The 21152-nt window shown below is 35.2% G+C and overlaps 1 protein-coding gene across 1 annotated transcript in view; it reads right to left on the bottom strand.

The window, feature by feature from the left end:
* Positions 1 to 15969: 15969 nt before the first annotated feature.
* The window catches only part of LOC126416940 (limbic system-associated membrane protein-like), a 68511-nt gene continuing 63328 nt past the window's right edge, over positions 15970 to 21152 (bottom strand). Inside the window, exon 8 of the mRNA XM_050084821.1 lies at positions 15970 to 19501. Within this exon, the coding sequence (XP_049940778.1) occupies positions 19254 to 19501 (248 nt within the window). The 3' untranslated portion in view covers positions 15970 to 19253. The remainder of the gene's footprint in view (positions 19502 to 21152) is intronic.

Here is a 21152-nt window from a genome sequence, read left to right as displayed (position 1 = left end):
CAGAAGGTCTTCACATATTGTGAGGCGAAGGTCTTTCTGGTCTTGACTCATGAACCATGGGACCAACTTGGCAGCAACATGATTCATTCCAAGATGCTCTGTCAGGATTTCATAACATGACCGAATTGAAATGTTACATTCTTCTGCAGTATCTTGGACAGTTAGTCTGCAATTGACATGCAAAATTTCATTGGCATTCCTGACACGAGCGATATTGGTAGACATCAAATGGCGTCTTGAATGAGGGTCATCCTTAACCTTTGCCTGGCCATTTGTAAACCATGTAAACCATTTGTAACACCAAGTATGGCCTAAGCAATCGTCACCATAGGCTTCCTGCATCATTTGGTGTGTCTCTGTAAAGGTTTTTTTGAGTTTCATGCAAAATTTAATGCAGACACATTGGTCCTCTAACTCTGCCATCTTGAAACTTGCAAACTGTGTGACACAATGTTCTGCTCAATACAGCACTGAGCAATTACTAACAGACATACAACAATTAAACTTTGGGCAGTTACACATTAAACCAATGGATGTGTAGGGATGCCGATTGTATTTTGATCCATCGTACCATTTGCACGAAATTACGAATGTTCTGGAATTTTTGGAACAGACCTTATATAGCTTCATTCTTATTCTTTGTGTTCTTAGACTATTTAACGTTACTATTATTACTGGGAAATATCTCTTGGTTTTTATCCATGGCTAACTCATATTTTTTATGACCAGAAGCTAAGATTTATCTCACATAATTTTACTAACATGATTGTTATACACAATTTTCAAATGTGTAAGTATCGCTTTTGACTATACTTTCAAGCATTTAATTATGTTCAGCAGTTATTTGCTTACTAAATGCCTGTCACTGCCCCTTCCACCAGTGCCAATAATGTCAATGTATCTAACGTTAACCATTATACACATTCTATTGTTATCAATTCAATTAATGACTATGCATTTTTTGTGTCATTCACTGACAGTGCAGCATGTTTCAAAAAGAATGACTTGGTTTCAAAACTTTGTATTCATTGATAAAAAGATACTATAAACATGGGATGAATTGCAAAATACTCACAAAATCTTTATGTTTTACCTATGCTAACGCTTTACGTGTCCACCAGCAGAGCATGAACAACATCTAGATGATAACTAAATTCATCATAAACTTTATGCAATGTATCTGCTTTTACAGAACTTATGGCAGCTGTTACTCTATTCTTCACTTCTTCTATGTAATAAGATAAAGGGGAGAAGAATACACTTTTCTTCACATTTCCCCACAAGAAAAAATCGCATGGGGTCATGTCTGGCGATCTTGGAAGCCAGGAATGCAGGGCAGTGTCTCGGGGTCCTATGCTCCCTATCCAGCATTGAAGCAGAGTGCCATTGAGAAACTGATGTTGTGCCGGTCTGGTGGATCTCCACCCTGTTGGAAAATGAAATCATCAGAGTCCTCCTGAAGTTACGGAAAAAGCACTTCTCCAGCTTTTGAAGATAGTTCTATGCCGGATAGGGTGCATGGGACACCAGACACTGCCCTGCATTGTGAAGGAAAGTGTGTTCATCTGCCCTTTACCTCATGACACAGAAGAAGTGAAGAACTGAATAACTTCTGTAAAAGCAGATACACTGTGTAAAGTTTATGTTGAATTTAGCTATCATCTGGATGTTGTTTGTGCTGCTACTAGTTGAGACATGGAGCATTTGTAATAGCATAGTTAAAACTTAAAGCTTTTGTGAATATGTTGCATTTCATCCCATGTTTATGGGATTATTTTATCAATAAACATGGAATTTTAAAATCAGGTCATTCCTTTTGAAACATCTTGTATAATGAACTTGCTTGTTTTTCTGTTTGTATGGAAAACAGGTTCACGTTCATATTTCACAAATTCTGGAATCTCAATATTTTTATTTTTCATTTTTGTTTCTTATTTTCTTCTCTTGGATCTGATAATAGCTGGGATACCGAAACCAGTTATCTGCTCAAATAAATCAAAATGAATAAGACTTATTTCACAATTTACATAGCTGTAGAAGCTTATGGCTAAAATTATAGTGTTATTTGCAGTTTGGTTGCTCATTGACTCATTTAGGGGAATACATAATAATAATTATTTCACCCTTCCTGAAAACGATAACGTATTGCAGTACATCATAGCAGTAGTGGGTCAGTGAGACTCTAACCCCATTCTTATTATGTTTCTGTAAAACAAAGTTTTGATCCTCAAATAAATTCTCAGCTTTGATGATTGCTACCATGTCGGAGTATTCAAGTTGTGCTTATGTTTGCTGGATGGTTGATATGCCGATAACAACTTAATGACCGTTGGAAGACAGTTGATTCATAGTAATTATAAAAGAGTGAACCAGCTAATTTTATTCATCAACCAACATTTGCAGACCTTCAGCTGTGCTGTTGGAAATGACAGGAATGTTATCCAACAAGTAGTTTCAAGAACTTGTTGTTGTTGTTGTGGTCTTCAGTCCAGAGACTGGTTTGATCCTGCACAAGGGTCTTCATCTCCCAGTACTTACTGCAACCTACATCGTTCTGAATCTGTTTAGTGTATTCATCTCTTGGTCTCCCTCATGATCTTAATTGCCTGAAACATAGATTTGCCAAAAGCTTTGATGTTATTTGGGAGGGAGCAGAAGGGATCTATACAGCAGTATATTTGACACTGATTGTTAAAGATGGTGGGAAAACAATCAGTACTGTTGATGTACCAAAACATGTAATGTGGGAGCAAGTGATCAATTTACAAATATTAAAAAAACGTGATTGGAAGTTCATGTGGAATGTCATTTGTGGCAGTAAGCTGGGAAAATGTAGCCATTAGGGTATATATATATGTGCATATGTATGTGTGCTCTACAGCTCTCATTCTTGTGTATAAGGCTTTTGATGATTCAGAACCTCTACTATTTGGCGAGTTACAACATTTTAAGATCATAGAATGTTACCCAACAGTTAGATTTTAAGTGCTGTTATTCCTGTTTGCACTACACAAATCTGTAGAAGCACTCTTCTACATAACTGTTTGGAGAACCTGTAAATTTTATTCATGTGCTCATAGGAAACTAACCGGTGGTTTTTGTTGTCTACTATAGTTTCATACATAAATCCAATACCATTAAAGTAATGCTAATACATTACAATGAACTTTTGTCTACAATGCCTCCTATTCTGAAGAATTGCCCTTGTGTTGTCCAATGTTTTGTGGAAATATATGAATGATTTGTTTAGCAGCATCAAATTTTAAACAGACTGCTCAAGGATTTGTGACAAACACTGGATTCTATTCTATTTTCATTAAATCCCAGTCACTCTTGGCATTCTTCTGAAATGTTAAGAGTATGGATGTGATGCAATATAATTAGCTTTTGTGTCTAATCGTATTGACATACTTCTGGAGCTCCAGAAAAAAGCTCGATCAATGATGAACTCCTCTGAGGCATCTGAAGCAGACTGGTGTCTCATCTCACATTGTTCATCTGTAAGCATTATTGTCATTATTGTTCAGATATATTGTTATGCAAAGTGACTATCACATTTACTGTTGCAGTTTACAGAGGAAAATTACTCCGACAGTTCTTACGTATGATATTTGTTTATTGAAGCTGACACAGTATTGAGCTAAGTTACAAATGTTTATGTGGAAATTATTAAAAAAAATTAACTGATTAAAACCAGTGCAAATGTAGAAAGTTGGTTGAAAGAAGAGAAGAAATTTTTAGAGTCATGTAGGTAGCTACCAAAGTCAGATAAATATCATCCTCAGCTGAAGCATTCATCTTAAACAGGAATAACACTTAATTCTGTGCAGCCATTAAAATGCAACAGTTATAGGTTAGGTGTCCACTCCAGTACCTGCATTGGCTGTGGCAGTCCTGGAAACATTGCCATAGTTGTCATGAGAGGCACCTGTCAAACTGGAATTCCTGCATGACATTGTGATTTGCATATTCAGGTCATGTAAATTTCCATTGTCTTGAAATGAAGCGGAACTTCAAAAGTGCAATAGATCTTCATGGCAGATCCTAACAGATAGCTGCACACATTAGAACTCCCTATATTGGATTCAGTGAGGTGTGTGCCAGCCCCAGATCGAAGCTGTCCAGTGGATTAACAGTGATGGCCGGTGTGCAGCCAGCCTAGAAGTGTTTTTTTTAGACAGTTTCACATATCCAATTAGGTGAATACTAGGTTGGTACCCATGTTCCATCTCAGTTACATGACTCACAAACATTTAAAAAACGTTCACACAGAGAGAGGGGGCACACAGATTCCATCTTGGGGGGGGGGGGGGGGGGGAGGTGATAGGAAGGGCATCAGGCCACCCTCTGCCACTAACATTGCCAAATCCAGATTAACATGCTCACCCCGTGTGCATGGGACAAAGCCAGGAAAAAAAAGGTAACCAACACTGTAGCTTCAATAGTCTCCTTGGGAGTCCCATGATTAATAGTGAAAACTGATACAGTTGGAAGTAACTCTCATCCTGCACTTTTCACAGTGGCATGCACTGAAAATGGTTGTTATTCAGGTTTTCAACAGGTGGTCACAATAATGTGACTGGATAGTACAGTAACAAGAGCATTCTCATGAACATGAATGTGCAAACAATTTATTGGAAAAATAATTTCAAATGTATGATTATGAATGCGTCACTGAATTCAGTATGATGTACTAGAGAGTACAAATGTGTTTGAAATGTAAATGTTTTGATTAAGTCTGCACTTAATTGGGCTCATGTTTCACTAATCTCCTGTGGTTGTGGATTTACAGAATTTCCCAAGGATGTTTCAAAGAATTTGTAATTCACCATTGAGATGTGTGCAGTATTGTATCCAAGTCCTAGTACAATGTGTGGAACATCTGCTTTAATGGGTATGAATGTTCTGTAAATTGTGACATGTAACATGGTGAAACCATAGTGTGTCTCTTGTTAAGGTAAGCCATGGCTTAAATTTGAATCCTGTTAGATGAGGACTTAATCAAAAGGTTTCATTTCAAAAATGTTTGGACTAACTAGAACATATGTCACACTGAAGTCAGTTGTGGTTAGTAAATACACATTCACGAGTATCTAGCTGATGTCTAGTGTGTGGACCGAAGTTTTTGCTTCTGTCATCATATTTTTTCAACCATGTCAGTTTCTGCTGCTAATTATTACATAACCAGTACTTGTATTTATTAACATGCATACATATATTGTAATATATCACACCTTCCCAGACTGCGAAATAACTCTTTCTGTCTCATGGTTTCATGTAATTTTTTCACCTTTTTTTTTGTCAAGAAATCTTTATTATTGATTAGGTGATCCTTCGAGCAGTTTTATCTCTGCAGTTGTCTCATTTTAGCTGTTTTCAAATAAACAAAGAAAGGCAAATGTAATTGGTCCACTCTGAGGAGTTGTGAAGCTGAAAGTATGTAAAGTGAGGTGCGCTGACATATTTATGAAGGAAATGCTAAAATAAGTGGCGAGTCTCAAAACACATTGTCATGGGGTATATTATTGATTAAAGCATTTTGAAGTTTATTGAGAAGAAGAAAAAGAGAGTACTGACACAAAGCAGCCACAGGATTTCTTCCATCAGCATCAGCAGCAAAATAATTATATGAGATGCCATCTCATTTATATATTAACTTTAGAAAGTTTTTGTTGTATTGCAATGAGCTTCAGTGACTTTTCCAGGTTAAAGGTCAGAACCACTCATACTAAATATATTTAGTTTTGGAAAAATAGTTAGGACGTTGTTAACAAGTATACCTAGAACCCCAAGAGCGGTCATTTTGTCTGCTGTATTGATTATTGTATCAAAATGTCTTACAATGTCTACTTCTTCCTCTGGTTGAGATTAAATCTGTTAACAATCAGTCTCTAAACAACAATAATACACACAATAATGAAACTCTTTTAATTTACTTATGTCCATTACTTGTCTTTGCATCTCCAGGCATATTGTCATTCATTAGCTTGTAGCAACATAGTTATCATGGCTTGTAGATCTCCGTCGCTTACTGATGCAGAATTGTTCGCTTTCTTATATGATATTCCAGATGATAAGTCTGAAGCAGAATGTGACCTGGATGCAGAAGACTTAACAGAAGATGTGGATGAAGATTACTGTCATCCAAATGATCACTCCGGAAGCAGTGATTCAGATTATGCTGAAAATGTAGTTGTTCAGCCAGGTTAATAATAATTATGAAATGCATTATTTACATTTCAAAATTCAACTTTCATGTAAAATTCAGGATTTAGATGACAATTACTCTGAATAGACACTTATAACTTGAATTTTTCTATTGTTCTATTACAGCAGCAGAAAATGTATCACATAAGAGAAGATATCAGAAGGGACAGATCAACATATGCCTCCCAGGACCACAAAATATGTTGCTGGGTACTGATGGCATTACGGAGTGGACTGTAGTAGAGTTTGGAAAGACCACATCTGGCAGATTGGCAAGTCGTAACATCATGACAGAAAATCCAAGACCTACACCATATTCAATGCGGCATGTTTCTGATGCCAGTGTAGTGAGCACATGGTGTCTGTTTATTGATGAATCAATACTGAAAGACATAAAACACTGTACAAAATGGAGGCAAAATGTGTTCTATGAAATGAATTGTGGACTGTAAGTTTGTGCTCATGGTGTTCTTGGAGCCAATCGTACTAAAGTTGATGAACTCTGGTCTAAAAAGTGGGGCCCACCTATCTTCAGTGATACTATGGGGAGAAACTGCTTTCAAGAAATTCTGAGATTTTAGAGCTTTGGCATTAGAAACTAAAGATCAGATTGTTTGAAGACAGATAAATTTGTTTAGTATCAAAAGTTTGGAGCAAATTTATTGAAAATTCCTATTCGACCTATATTCTTGGTGAAAACCTGACTGATGATGAACAGCTTTTTCCAAGCAAAACAAGGTGTCAATTCTTACAGTATATGCCAAACAAACCAGATAAATTTGGTATAAAATTTTGGCTTCTTGTCAACATTGACTCAAGGTTTCTGTGCAATGGGTTCCCTTATTGAGGAAAAGACTACCACTGATCATGTTACCAGACTCGTCCTGAAAGTGTAGTAATGAAGTTGATAGAGCCTGTTGGAACAATTAGACAATCAAGAAGAGGAATACTTAATGCTGTGAAGGCAATGAAGGATAATATTTACGACTCAGATCTCTTGACTCAGATCTCCTCAAACATTCCAGTGGCACTCTTATTGTATATCAAGGCATATGAAACAAGAATGTGCTTTTGTATAGCACTTTGCATTCAGAAGTTGAACTTTAAGCTGATCTGAAAAAAAAAAAATGCCAGAAACAATAGATTTCTACAACAATACAAAATATGGTGTTGATTTGGTGGATCAAATGGCAAGAAAATACACTATTCGAGCTGGTACTCGTAGATGGCCAGTTCATGTATTTTATAATATTCTTGACTTGGCAGCTATCAATTCATGGATCATTTTCAAGAAAGTAACAGGGATGAAGATCACTCATAAAAATTATATCCTGAAGCTAGCAGAGGAGCTTCATATGGGGTACATGGACTCGAAAACTAACTTGGCGTGAACGGAAGCTGAATCTGGAAACTCTGCGGAAGGAAATAAAATGAGGAGACAATGTCAAATGAAGAAGTGTAGGAATAAGACAAGTTACATCCGTAAAAAGTGCAAATGGCAAGTGTATGGTTCTTGTTCAAAGGACATAACTAAGCTCTTTATTCGCAAGAAGTAATGGCCGCTATCGACAGGGGATCTCAAGTCGATTCCGCATTTCTAGATTTCCGGAAAGCTTATGACACCATTCGTCACAAGCGACTTCTAATCAAGCTGTGGGCCTATGGGGTATCGTCTCAGTTGTGCGACTGGATTCGTGAATCCTGTCGGGAAGGTCGCAGTTCGTAGTAATAGATGGCAAATCATCGAGTAAAACTGAAGTGATATCAGGTGTTCCCCAGGGAAGTGTCCTGGGACCTCTGCTGTTCCTGGTCTATATAAATGACCTGGGTGACAATCTGAGCAGTTCTCTTAGGTTGTTCGCAGATGATGCTGTAATTTACCGTCTAGTAAGGTCATCTGAAGACCAGTATCAGTTGCAAAGCGATTTAGAAAAGATTGCTGTATGGTGTGGCAGGTGGCAGTTGACGCTAAATAATGAAAAGTTTGAGGTGATCCACATGAGTTCCAAAAGAAATCCGTTGGAATTCGATTACTCGATAAATAGTACAATTCTCAAGGCTGTGAATTGAACTAAGTACCTGGGTGTTAAAATTACAAACAACTTCAATTGGAAAGACCACATAGATAATATTGTGGGGAAGGCAAGCCAAAGGTTGCGTTTCATTGGCAGGACACTTAGAAGATGCAACAAGTCCACTAAAGAGACAGCTTACACTACACTCGTTCGTCCTCTGTTAGAGTATTGCTGTGCGGTGTGGGATCCTTACCAGGTGGGACTGACGGAGGACATCGAAAGGGTGCAAAAAAGGGCAGCTCGTTTTATATTATCACATAATAGGGGAGAGAGTGTGGCAGATATGATACGCGAATTGGGATGGAAGTCATTAAAGCAAAGACGTTTTTCGTCACGGCGTGATCTATTTACGAAATTTCAGTGACCAACTTTCTCTTCCGAATGCGAAAATATTTTGTTGAGCCCAACCTACATAGGTAGGAATGATCATCAAAATAAAATAAGAGAAATCAGAGCTTGAACAGAAAGGTTTAGGTGTTCGTTTTTCCCGCGCGCTGTTCGGGAGTGGAATGGTAGAGTGATAGTATGATTGTGGTTCGATGAACCCTCTGCCAAGCACTTAAATGTGAATTGCACAGTAGTCATGTAGATGTAGATGTAGTTCCTGCTACTAAAGATGTGTAATTCACATCAGTGAGTGCAAATAAACTCAAGAAAAAGTCTGGCAGTTTAGTCTTGCCGTTAAAGGTTTGACTTTTATTTGCGTATTTTTTCAGAAAACACGAAAAGATCGTAACTTCGCGAAGTCGTGCTTAGGCTTAAATTTTGTAAACGTGTTTGTTTCTTGTTTCAAGGTAATTTAACTAGTTTCTCGGTAACAAATAAGTAAACTACCATAAATAGCGTATAACTTCATTGTTTTAATACAGATTTCAGAAAAACAGCATAACTTTATATCAGAAACTTGCCTATATACATTTGTTTATAGGCCTATTCTCGTAACGTTTTTGGAGAATCAAAGTTAAAGTATCTCGTTTAATTGCCCTTTTTTCATTACGTCGAGTGAAATATATAATAAATAGCGTATACCTTCGTTGTTTTAATACAGATCTCAGAAAACCAGCGGAATTTTAAATCAGAAACTTGCTTATATACATTTGTGAATAGGCTTAATTCTTGTAACGTCTTTTTTGATTTTTGGTAATTTAATTGATTTATTCTAGCTAAAGTATTATTTTTGCCATGAGTGAGAAGTGCCTGACTTGCCGTAGAATTGTTAGTTCCGGGGTTTGGTGTGATGGATGCAGTAGTTTTTTTCACTGGGGGGACTGCAGTGGTGTGGGTGTTGGGAAAGTGGATCAGGCTCATCAGTGGTTATGTAGGATTTGCAGCAGAGATAGGAAGATAGTGGAACAGGAGGGGAAAATTGCTGCCCTTCAGGCTGAGCTAGATCAGGCTAGGGAAGATCTGGACAGGTTAAGAAGGGAGAAGGGCAAAGAGAGGTGGGAAGTGGCAACAGGTAGCAGAAGGAACAGGCCTAGAACTAAGTCTGACAGTTTTGTGGTGAATGTCAAAAATAAGTTTGACCTGTTGCTTCAGTTAGAAACTGATGAGCCTCAAGCAGAGGTAGGTGTAGACAGGACACAACAAACTTTCAATAGGAAATTGAAAAAGAATGTAGGAAAGTCATCGAAAAGGAAGAAAGTTTTGTTGTTAGGCAGTTCTCATGCCAGAGGTGTAGGCCAACTTCTGCAGGAGGAATTAGGACCAGAATACCAGGTCACAAATTTTTTCAAACCAAGTGCTAGTCTGGATCAGGTGACAGAGGATTTAGGTTCACTCTGTAAAGGATTTACCAGGGAAGACACCGTGGTTATTGTGGGAGGGCCAGGGAACAGCATCGACAGAGATCCTGGGTACAGTATAGAGTGTGACCTGGTAAAGATTGCGTCGGCATCGAGACACACCAATGTTGAATTTGTATCTGTCCTGAGACGCCATGACTGGCCTCATTTGAACTCTTCTGTTGGGAGAGTTAATTTGGAGTTGGAACGGCTGCTTGTGTTGGGTGCGGGGGCTCATATTGGTGTGGTTCCTGTTGATTATCTCAGTAGGTGGGACTATACCAGGCACGGCCTACATCTCAACAGGAAAGGGAAGGGGAAACTGGCTGGGGTAATAGCAGGAAATTTAAGGGGGGGAGGCACTGCCATGAATGGTAAAATACCAGTGGTTACAGGTGTTGGAGCAGCACCTTTTTTAGGATAGGTAAGACAGAAAGATGTCAAGTTCTACGAGAGGTCAGGATTGAAACAAATCTTCAGTTTAGGAAAGAAATTCAACAGCACAATTCTAGCACATTGGATCACCAATCACAGCTATCAATTATAAATTTTCACCAATCACCAGAAATTTTATCTCCACCAAGTTGTATCTCAGTCCTAGGTAATTGCATTGATGAATTAAAGTCACCCAACCCAATTGACATAATCTGCCTCTCTGAACACCATGTGACCACTGGTATAGGAACTAGGCCTAAGCACAATGAGAAACTCAGACAGGAGAGTACTGCAAATGTTAGAATAAGGAAAGGTTCTCATAAAAGTATAATTAAAAATAATGTAAGTATATTTCATCAAAATATTGGGAGTTTAAAGAATAAAGTAGATGAGCTTCTGGTTTGTTTGGAAGATTTAGAAGCTGAGAATGAAATAGATATACTATGCCTGTCTGAGCATCACATTGTTACTGATATGGATAAGGTAAATGTAAGTGGTTATAAGCTCTCTGCACATGTAATGAAAGAAAATATGGAGAAAGGAGGAGTTGCCATATATGTCAAAAGTTATCATTGTGCAAAAAGTATAGAAACAAAAAAGTTTTGTGTAGAGAAACATATAGAAGCATGTGCCTGTGAGCTTAAATTAAATAAAGGCACATTTATAATTGTAACTGTATATAGGTCCCCATCAGGAAATTTTCATCTATTTCTGAAAAATTTGGACTCCTTGTTGTGCTATCTGTCAGACAGGGGGAAGCAAATTATTATTTGTGGGGACTTCAACGTAGATTCTCTGAAAGAGGGTAATAGGAAAAATGACCTTGAAGTATTACTCGGTTCTTTCAATTTGACACCCGTTATTGATTTTCCTACTCGGGTGGTAAAGGATAGCAGCTCACTGATAGATAACTTCTTTATAGACCAAGATAAGTTTAACCAGATAAATGCTCAGCCTGTTGAGAATGGTCTTTCTGATCATGGTGCACAGCTAGTTACAATATATGACATAGCTCCATTCAGCAATACTAAACAGTCCTCCAAAGTAGTACATTCAGTCAACAATTTAACAATTGCAAATTTCAGGGAAAGCCTACAGCAGTTGGACTGGGATGAGGTGTACCGTGAACCTGATGCCAATTTAAAATATAATTTATTTCATGACATTTTTGTAAATACATTTGAAAACTGCTTCCCCAAGAAAATAGTTAAATATACTCGTAAGAAACCTTGTAACAAACCATGGCTTACTAAGGGTATAAAAATATCTTGTAACCGGAAAAGGGAAATGTATCTGACAGCAAGAAAGAGTAGTGACCCAGAAACTATCAAAAATTATAAAAACTACTGTGTTATATTAAGAAAAGTTATTAAAAAATCCAGGAGTATGTGTATCATGTCTGAAATCAGCAACTCTGATAATAAAATTAAAACAATTTGGAATATTATTAATAGAGAAACAGGTCAACCAAGAGCAGAGGAAGACAGTATTACCACCAAATTGAATGAAAACTTAACGAACAAAAAGTCAGAAGTTGAAAATATTTTTAATAATCATTTTCTAAATGTTGTAGATATAGTAGGATCCAGGTGTTCATTAGAAGATGCTAGGCTGTTAATGGAAGATGCCATACCTATGCAATTTGATACAACTGAAATCTCACCCACTTCTCCCTCTGAAATTAGGAAAATAATAAACTTGCTTAAAAGCAAAAACTCACATGGAATTGATGGCATTTCCAGCAAAATACTAAAAGCTTGTTCTCAACAGATAAGTAAGATTCTCAGCCACCTGTGTAATAGCTCTCTGGAACAGGGCATTTTCCCTGATAGACTGAAATAGGCTATTGTTGTACCTTTGCATAAAAAGGGGGATAGATCTGATGTCAACAATTACCGTCCAATCTCCCTTCTAACAGCTTTATCCAAAATTTTTCAGAAATTAATGTATTCAAGAGTAGCTTCACATATCTGTAAAAATGAAGTACTAACAAAATGTCAGTTTGGTTTCCAGAAAGGTTTTTCAACAGAAAATGCCATATATGCTTTCACCAGTCAAATTTTGAATGATCTGAATAACCGAACACCACCCATTGGGATTTTTTGTGATCTCTCAAAGGCTTTTGATTGTGTAAATCATGAAATTCTGCTAGAGAAGCTCAAGTATTGTGGCATGAGTGGGACAGTGCACAAATGGTTTAATTCGTACCTAACTGGAAGAGTGCAGAAAGTTGAAATAAGTAGTTCTCGTAACATGCAAAGATCAGCACATTCCTCAAACTGGGGAACTATCAAGAATGGGGTTCCACAAGGGTCAGTCTTGGGTCCTTTGTTGTTCTTATTATATATTAATGACTTGCCATTCTATATTCATGAAGAGGCAAAGTTAGTTCTCTTCGCTGATGATACAAGTATAGTAATCACACCTGAGAAACAAGAATTAACTGATGAAATTGTCAATACTGTCTTTCAGAAAATTACTAAGTGGTTCCTTGTAAACGGACTCTCACTGAATTTTGATAAGACACAGTACATACAGTTCCGTACAGTGAATGGTATGACGCCATTAATAAATATAGACCTTAATCAGAAGCATATAGCTAAGGTAGAATATTCCAAATTTTTAGCTATGTCCATTGATGAGAGATTAAATTGGAAGAAACACATTGATGATCTGCTGAAACGTTTGAGTTCAGCTACTTATGCAATAAGGGTCATTGCAAATTTTGGTGATAAACATCTTAGTAAATTAGCTTACTACCCCTATTTTCACTCATTGCTTTCATATGGCATCATATTTTGGGGTAATTCATCACTGAGGAATAAAGTATTTATTGCACAAAAGCGTGTAATCAGAATAATAGCTGGAGTCCACCCAAGATCATCCTGCAGACATTTATTTAAGGATCTAGGGATATTCACAGTAGCTTCTCAGTATATATACTCTCTTATGAAATTTGTTATTAACAACCAAACCCAATTCAAAAGTAATAGCAGTGTGCATAACTACAATACTAGGAGAAAGGACGATCTTCACTATTCAAGATTAAATCTAACTTTGGCACAGAAAGGGGTGAATTATACTGGCACTAAAGTCTTTGGTCACTTACCAAATAGTATCAAAAGTCTGACAGATAACCAACAAGTATTTAAGAAGAAATTAAAAGAATTTCTGAATGACAACTCCTTCTACTCCATAGAGGAATTTTTAGATATAAATTAAGAAAAAAAGAAAAAAAAACAAAAATATTAAAGAAACAAAAATATTTAAAAAAATAAAAAAAATAAATAAAAAAATAAAGAAAAACAAAGAAACACAAAAAAAATTAAGTTGTTATATTAACTTAAGTATGTTGTTAAATTAACCTAATTATGTCATGTATTGGAAAATTCGACTCGTTCCACATCATTACGAAATATCGTATTCATGATCCATGGAACTAGTATTAATCTAATCTAATCTAATCTAATGTGGATTTCGCAAACAGATTTCATGACTATAAGTGAACCACAAAAAATATTACAATAATTAGTTTTATAATAATGAGTATACAATAAGTATGTCAGCATCTTTACTAAAACAATTTGCAATAAAAACTGTGTTTGTTAATTAGATAAAATGTGTCTAAAAATTCATTCTTGTTTGTAATAAATGGAAAAAAATATTAAATTCAAGAGAAATTATTTAATTATTCTTATTTTAACTTTATAAAGATAAATTCCACTTTTGAATTGGCAGTTTTAGGTATACAATATGTTCTGGTAGTTCTAGTGTTGATGTATTATAGATGTATGTCCATGGTGTACATCTGCTGTCATTGATTGCCATTGTAATATCAAATGGTAAATAAACAATAAATAATACGTGTCTGAATATTCTGGGACATAGAATGAGTCCTTCACTCTGATGCAGTGTGTGCATCGTTTTGAAACTCTCTGGTGAGTGAAAGCGGTATACTCAACTGTGGCTCAAACCTGAAATCTTGCTTTAATTGAAAATACTGTTACCAACTGAGCAATGCAGGCATGACTCATGACCCACCTTCACAGCTTCACTTCTTTCAGTACTTTCCAAATTTCACAGAAACTCTCCTGCATGCCTTATCAAACTAACAAACTCTCCGGGAAGAAAGGGTTTTTTTCAGAACGAATTTTTCCACTTTGAAGCAGAAAATTGTGTACCAGACGAGGACTAGAACTTACTTGAAATCATGCCTTCCACAGCAAATGCTCTTACTGAGTGGATTCAAGTCCTGGTGTGGCACACAGTTGTAATCTGCTAGAGACTTTCATTCTGTGACCTACCATATCAACCACTGGTGCAACTATTGGCCAGGGCTGAGGATGCAAATGGATGTAGTGATGATACAGGAGCAACAAATTAAGCAAAATTAAGCATCATTGCTAATAAAACTACAATACAGGGATTTAGAAACATTTTCCAGTGGGAGAAGAAATTTTTCAGTACATATAGACAGTCTGTCATATGGCAGCTGAAATACGTTTAATATTACCAGTGCATGGAGAACAGCAATTTTTCCCTCGAGGCTGTGAAAGTGTATTGCAGTGCAAACTTGATTGCCCCTGTAACTTTGTATCAGCTATTTCTACTCAATTGTTCCATCTGGTATGGTACAGAGACATGTAAGATTCTTGCAGGGAGTAGTTGTCCTGGGACTGACAGAAATCTTTGGCACTGCATCTTATCATTCTGCGAATATGCCTTTCTAATCTCACAAAAAGGTGTCTGGATGTGACAGAGTAGTTAGAGGGAGATGATCTAGACAGTAAGTCAAGTCTTCAAAACTTAACACTTGGTGAATGACTGTGTGATTGGACAAGGGAAATATGAAAATTCATGTATACAGTCTCCTTCCATACATCAGACAAACAACAAGTGTTAAAAATGAGCATGGTTCAGACTTTATGTAAAAGATCTTCAATCAGTTGAATCTTATTGACTTGCTTTAGACGTACAAGATGGCAAGTTTTTCAGAAAGTGTTGAATAAATAACATTGTTATTGGACACTTAAAGTCATTGGCATCAAGGTAATGATGGAAGACTATTTTCTTTAGTTATTGTGAAGTTGAAAGGCAGTTTAATGTGGATCTTCTTCAAATATCACATTTCAAATAAATAATTTCATGAAATTGGATGTAATTTGAGAAAGTTGCAGCAAGATATTTGTTCATTATTTCATTGGTTGGTACACAATAATAATAAAAATAATTATAGGAAGTTGTGAAAAAGATTCAGATTTTATGTTTTTATACTGATTTTGTGGCCACATGTCCAACAATTCACCATTCACAGGATAAAATTAAAGAAAGTGCTTATGATTCAACAACAGAGATTACAGCATACTTGGAAAGCAATTGGGATGGGTGGGGGGGGGGGGGGGCTTTTATAATATTAGAGTAATCAGTCACTTGCTATTATCCAAACATATTTATTCATAAATGGACATTAAACAATAAGGCAAAGAAGGACTGCAGATTTTTTACAATATTTACAGTTAAAAAATAAAGAGTTATTCCTATATATTTTACAAATTCAACAGTAATGGAATGATCATGGAAGAAATAATTCCTCAGATTTTTGTTAAACTGTTTGCTACATACGTTTTAAGATTACTTAAGATAGTTATAAATACTTAAAACTTTTTGACTGAATAAAGCAATGTGTTGAAAATTGTGAGCAATTGCACAACCTGTCATCTAGGAATTTTTACACTTCCCTGTGATATAGAGAACATTAGTACATGTTTCAGTTCTATGAATACCAGAATACCAGTTTATTTATAACAATATATATTCTTAAAATTAAATTTTTTGGAAGAACTGTGAACATATAAAGTTTATGAAATCGATGAAATGCTCAAAAATGCTGTGAATATACAGTATTATTTTTAAATGCTATTGATTTACACACAAGTAAAACAGTACTGATGAAAACAGATTTCAGAAAAGAAAACACAACCTGATATAAAATTTGCTGTTTGTTATTTTGTTCAGAGACATAACTGACTGTATCTTTATTATTTCCAGACACAGAAAATATAAATGCTAAATGTGTTTTGTGAGAGAAGATGCTTATCTGATTCAAAATTTACCATCTTTTCAGATTTGTGAATGAATTAATGTACTGTAATTTAGAACTTTTTTAGTATTTACTTCATTTCTCTATGATCACAGATAGTACAATAGCATAAGGACTGTTTAATTTCTGACATCATCCTTCCTTTTTGTATGATGGAAAACAGTTGTTAACTAAACAACAAATATTGATTGGATGCTCTTTGCCATGTAAATGCAGCAGACAGTTGACTCTGACTTGATAATAAATTAAGTATTATATTCATTTATATATAATCTATATACACCATTTAACAATAATAATAGGCAATCACTGCAACATCAATGTTATTTTTCCATAAAATGTGAGACAAACTGAAACTATCTTTTAGTGCCCTTTTGGTGTGTTAAGTATAACACACAAGATGATATATTTGTTTTCCATATGGCATTACTCACACATAAAATTTCTGATCAGAACAAACATGGACACTGTAAACTGCAGAAATTTTAATGTACATCCATTTGCCTCTAGCTCACCTGTTGAATCAGGTATATCATTTCACTCATTTAAAATATACATCAAAGCAGATAGTATATGCAAGCATATGCACAGGAACACATTCAACATTTCTTAATATCTACATAACTTTCCCTGTGCTTATATAGTTAAACTAGTTTCGCATGGTCTGACAAAGGTGATTCTCCAATTTTGTTCATACTTATATGAGTTGAGGTTCAGTGCCTGGATGTCAGTTTCCTAAAGAAGTATGGCACAATTCCAATAAAAAAAAACTCACAAAATTACCTTTCAAGATTAGAAGATTTCTGAGTGCTGTTAAATACAAAATACTTGTAATGTGTTAACGAATTCTTCAGTAGGGAAAGAAAACACAATGTATAGTTTGATTGTAATCATGAAGCCACTATCTTCCTATTAGCATAATACTTTTTTACTGCTTTACAATTTCATATTTGTTATCATATAGAAATGTTAATAAACAAATATTGATTTACAAATTTTTAATAAAGTAACATTTTTCTATTAATTACTTGTCGTATCTTTTTAATTACTAATCATATGAAAATAAACTAAAATTTGATACAGATCTGCTTTCTTTTTAAATGAAAAAAATGTATCCATTAATAACACTGTTCATCCCTTAGAAATTAAAAAAAAATTTGATCTTTCTCATTTTTGTGCCAGATTTTAATTTATTGTGAATGCTCACATTTTCATGCAAATGGTAATTAAAAAGAAACAAAATGTTGCTTTTATTGAAATTTATGATTCAGTATTTGTTAATTATCATTTACATTTGTTAATAGGTATGGAATTCTTAAGAAGTAAAAGAAAAGTTTGATGCTACTGAGATTTGAACCAGCAATATTTTGATTACAATCTGTTTTTCAGCGTGTTGAGTTACAGACAAATTTGTTAATTAAGTATAAATTTTTGGTACTTAACGAGTTCTGGAATCTTCTAATCTTTAAAGGTGCCATGACTTTTTTTTCAGTTTTTCTTGTGAAGTGTGTTTTAGTGCTTTAGGAAATTGATGTCTGATCTCTGATCTTCAAATCTTGTAAATATGAATAAACTCTGGGAGCACCACAGTGTAAGGTCCTTTTGGGAGTATGAATCAGATTATAAATAAATTCAGAGACTTAACTTATTAAAAGAATGGAAAATGTTCCCCCTAGCTCAGAGATCTATTTCTGCTTCTCTGGATACATCAAGGTAAGTTTCATAATATAAGAAAACTGAAATGTTACAGACATTTACAGTGAATAATAATGTATATCTTGTCTAATCACAGCACGAATACTTAAAGATAGCATCAATCAAAACTTCAGAATCAAACACTGAATTTTATAGACAAACAAAATGTATTTGAATGTCTAATTTAAATATGAGTTTACTTACAAGCAGTACCTTTGGTAAATAAATTCTTCTTTAATTAATTTTTACAGACAAAATTTTATGGTACAAAATAAATGAAGAAGTGTTAGTCCCTCTCATTTAATTTTTTTTCAAATAACATCATAAATTTCTTTCTTCAACAAATTATTTGCATTTGGCACATGTTAAACCGTAGCTAAAGCAAGACACAAGATGAAATTAAGTGCATTTCCACTTTCATCATTATAGAGAACTGATGTCAATAAAATAATTGAGTACAGAATCTCAATGAAGAGCACAATTTGCACAATTAAAGAAAAAGAATGAAGTCACACTAGGAGAAAATGTGTGATTTTTTTCTCATAAGAGTGTAAATCTATGAAAAATTCTTGATTTTAGTGCAGTCTTTTATTTGCTGCGGTGGTCAGTTTTATACCATAATTTCACAATTTTAATTTTCATTTTAGAACTATCCAACATCACAATTTTAGCTGCCTTTTTAAAATAAATAAGAGAAAGAGATAGATCATTATTTAAATCCTAAGGAAATTAAAGTTTAGAGCTGAGTTTTTTACTAGTGAAACCAATTACAGCTACAAAAACTGAAACACTGCCATCATTGAGTTTCAGGAATTAATCATCAAATATTATTCAACAGTGAAACTCTGCAGTACAGAAACATCTTTATCTTTACCAGCTTACTTCCCTATTTCAACATTATAGTGCCACACTCGAATTTTTTTCTCACATATCACATATGAACACCTGGGGGAATGTTCACAGCTGAATAAAAATGTTCATAAATATGCCAACTCTGGAAAGAAAGTGACAAAGCACCAGGAGATATGAGGAGATGTGCACTAAATGCATACTTCGTGCAGAACTTGATGAAAGCAGAGTTTTTCTGGAGACTGTTGTTACAGAATGCTCTTTGGTGTAGTCGCTCAGACCTGCTTCATTTCGGGCAGCCAACCTTACAGTATACTTTGTATCCTGCATGAGTCCCTCTATTTTGTATGGTGAAGCTAAGAACAAAAAGTGATTTAGAAGATGTTCAAATAAATATCAATTCAGTTTTTTAAAAAAACAGTTAATACTTAACAACTAAGGCAAAACTCATTTCTGAACATTTAATTTGATTGTTTTGTGTCTAAAATATTTCTTTTTGCAGTGAGTACATATTTAATGTTGGCTTTGACTTATGACACAGGATATATCATCCAGTTTTCTATTATTCTGTGGATAACAATGTCTCACAGAAGGAACTGTTGCTAATCACCAGCATTCAGATCATTGCATGTCATTTTGGCAGGATCCATTTATTATTCTGTAAGTAATTAATTTGCTAGGAGTTTTGGGACTCTGCTGCTTAGTGATGCATTACTGGAACACTGAGTAGTATTATTTTTACATTTGTGTGCACTCCTGACATTCTGATTATGTTTTAACATGAATATTTATGTCACACTCCATGGCACTCAGTACTGTTGCCCGGTGTCATCATGGCAAATATAACTAATGTTGATATAGTAACTAAGCTAGAAAGTTGCATTTTTGAATTTTTGTGTTAGTTTATTGCTAATGATAACTTATCAAATACTGTTGAAGGCTACTAACACAAACAATGCTGCATGTAATCTAACGGATTGCTCTATATCATGCATTCCAAATTATAATTTCACAATATATTACTAAAAACACAGTGATTCTGTAGTAATGGTAATTTCTGCCTATCTATTTTGCCTTTTCTTTTAGTAACAATAATCAAACTGAATATTTAGCATGCTGCAGTGGCAACTGATGCAGTGTTAGCCCACTGCTCCTCATTGTTTGATACAAAGAGAAAATTACACCTAAAATCCACTAGTTTAGAAACACATAGGTTTATGAAGTGATTTTGTGCATGAGTGTGTGTGTCTGTGTGTGTGTGTGTGTGTGTCTGTGTGTGTGTGTGTGTGTGTGTGTGTGTGTGTTGCAACTGATGCTCACCCATAATAATCTGTAAAACTGTAGAACTATGGAGTATTTCCACGTGTTCTTTGATAACAATTGTTTTAGTTAACATTATTTCATTGTAAAAAATTCAATACTCAAAGTGACAAATATTATAGTCAAGCTAACAACAAAAATAGTTTGTTAAGCAACCAGGTGTTGCAAATGCATAATGAGTCAGCACAAAGGTCACATGAAACTTAATTACATCAGTTGAGAAGGAGGTAAGCAAAATGTACTTTCTTCAAACATCATTACACCAAAGTTGATCTGAGGTACAAAGCATTGTGACATCCCAGAATTTTCATTGGTCCATGAGACTCAATTTACACAGGAAAGCCTGCACAATTATCATAATTCTCATGTATAGTCAGATAATAAGCCATGTGTAACACTTACATGAAGTCATCACAGACAATTTTCAGTAAACATTTGGATCTGTAGTGTGGGCAACTACTTACTTGGGCCCTACTTGTTGCCTCCTTGATTCAGGTAGCCAGTTTACAGACTGCTTTTACAAGAGCACCTGCTAAAATTATTGGATGGGGTATCCCATTGTATCAGAAGGAGAGTGCGATTACAGAATGATGTCACCATGACAGACCTTGAAAAACCAGTATGTGCAGTGTAAACTTCTACTTTCAGTCCTGTGTACTCAGAGGATGAATTAGTTGTGAGAATTCT

The sequence above is a fragment of the Schistocerca serialis genome, chromosome 8 (genome assembly GCF_023864345.2).
Source record: "Schistocerca serialis cubense isolate TAMUIC-IGC-003099 chromosome 8, iqSchSeri2.2, whole genome shotgun sequence".
In the NCBI taxonomy this organism is placed as follows: Eukaryota; Metazoa; Arthropoda; class Insecta; order Orthoptera; family Acrididae; genus Schistocerca; species Schistocerca serialis.
Note: the sequence above shows the minus strand (reverse complement) of the source record. Positions and strands in the feature narration are given on the sequence as shown.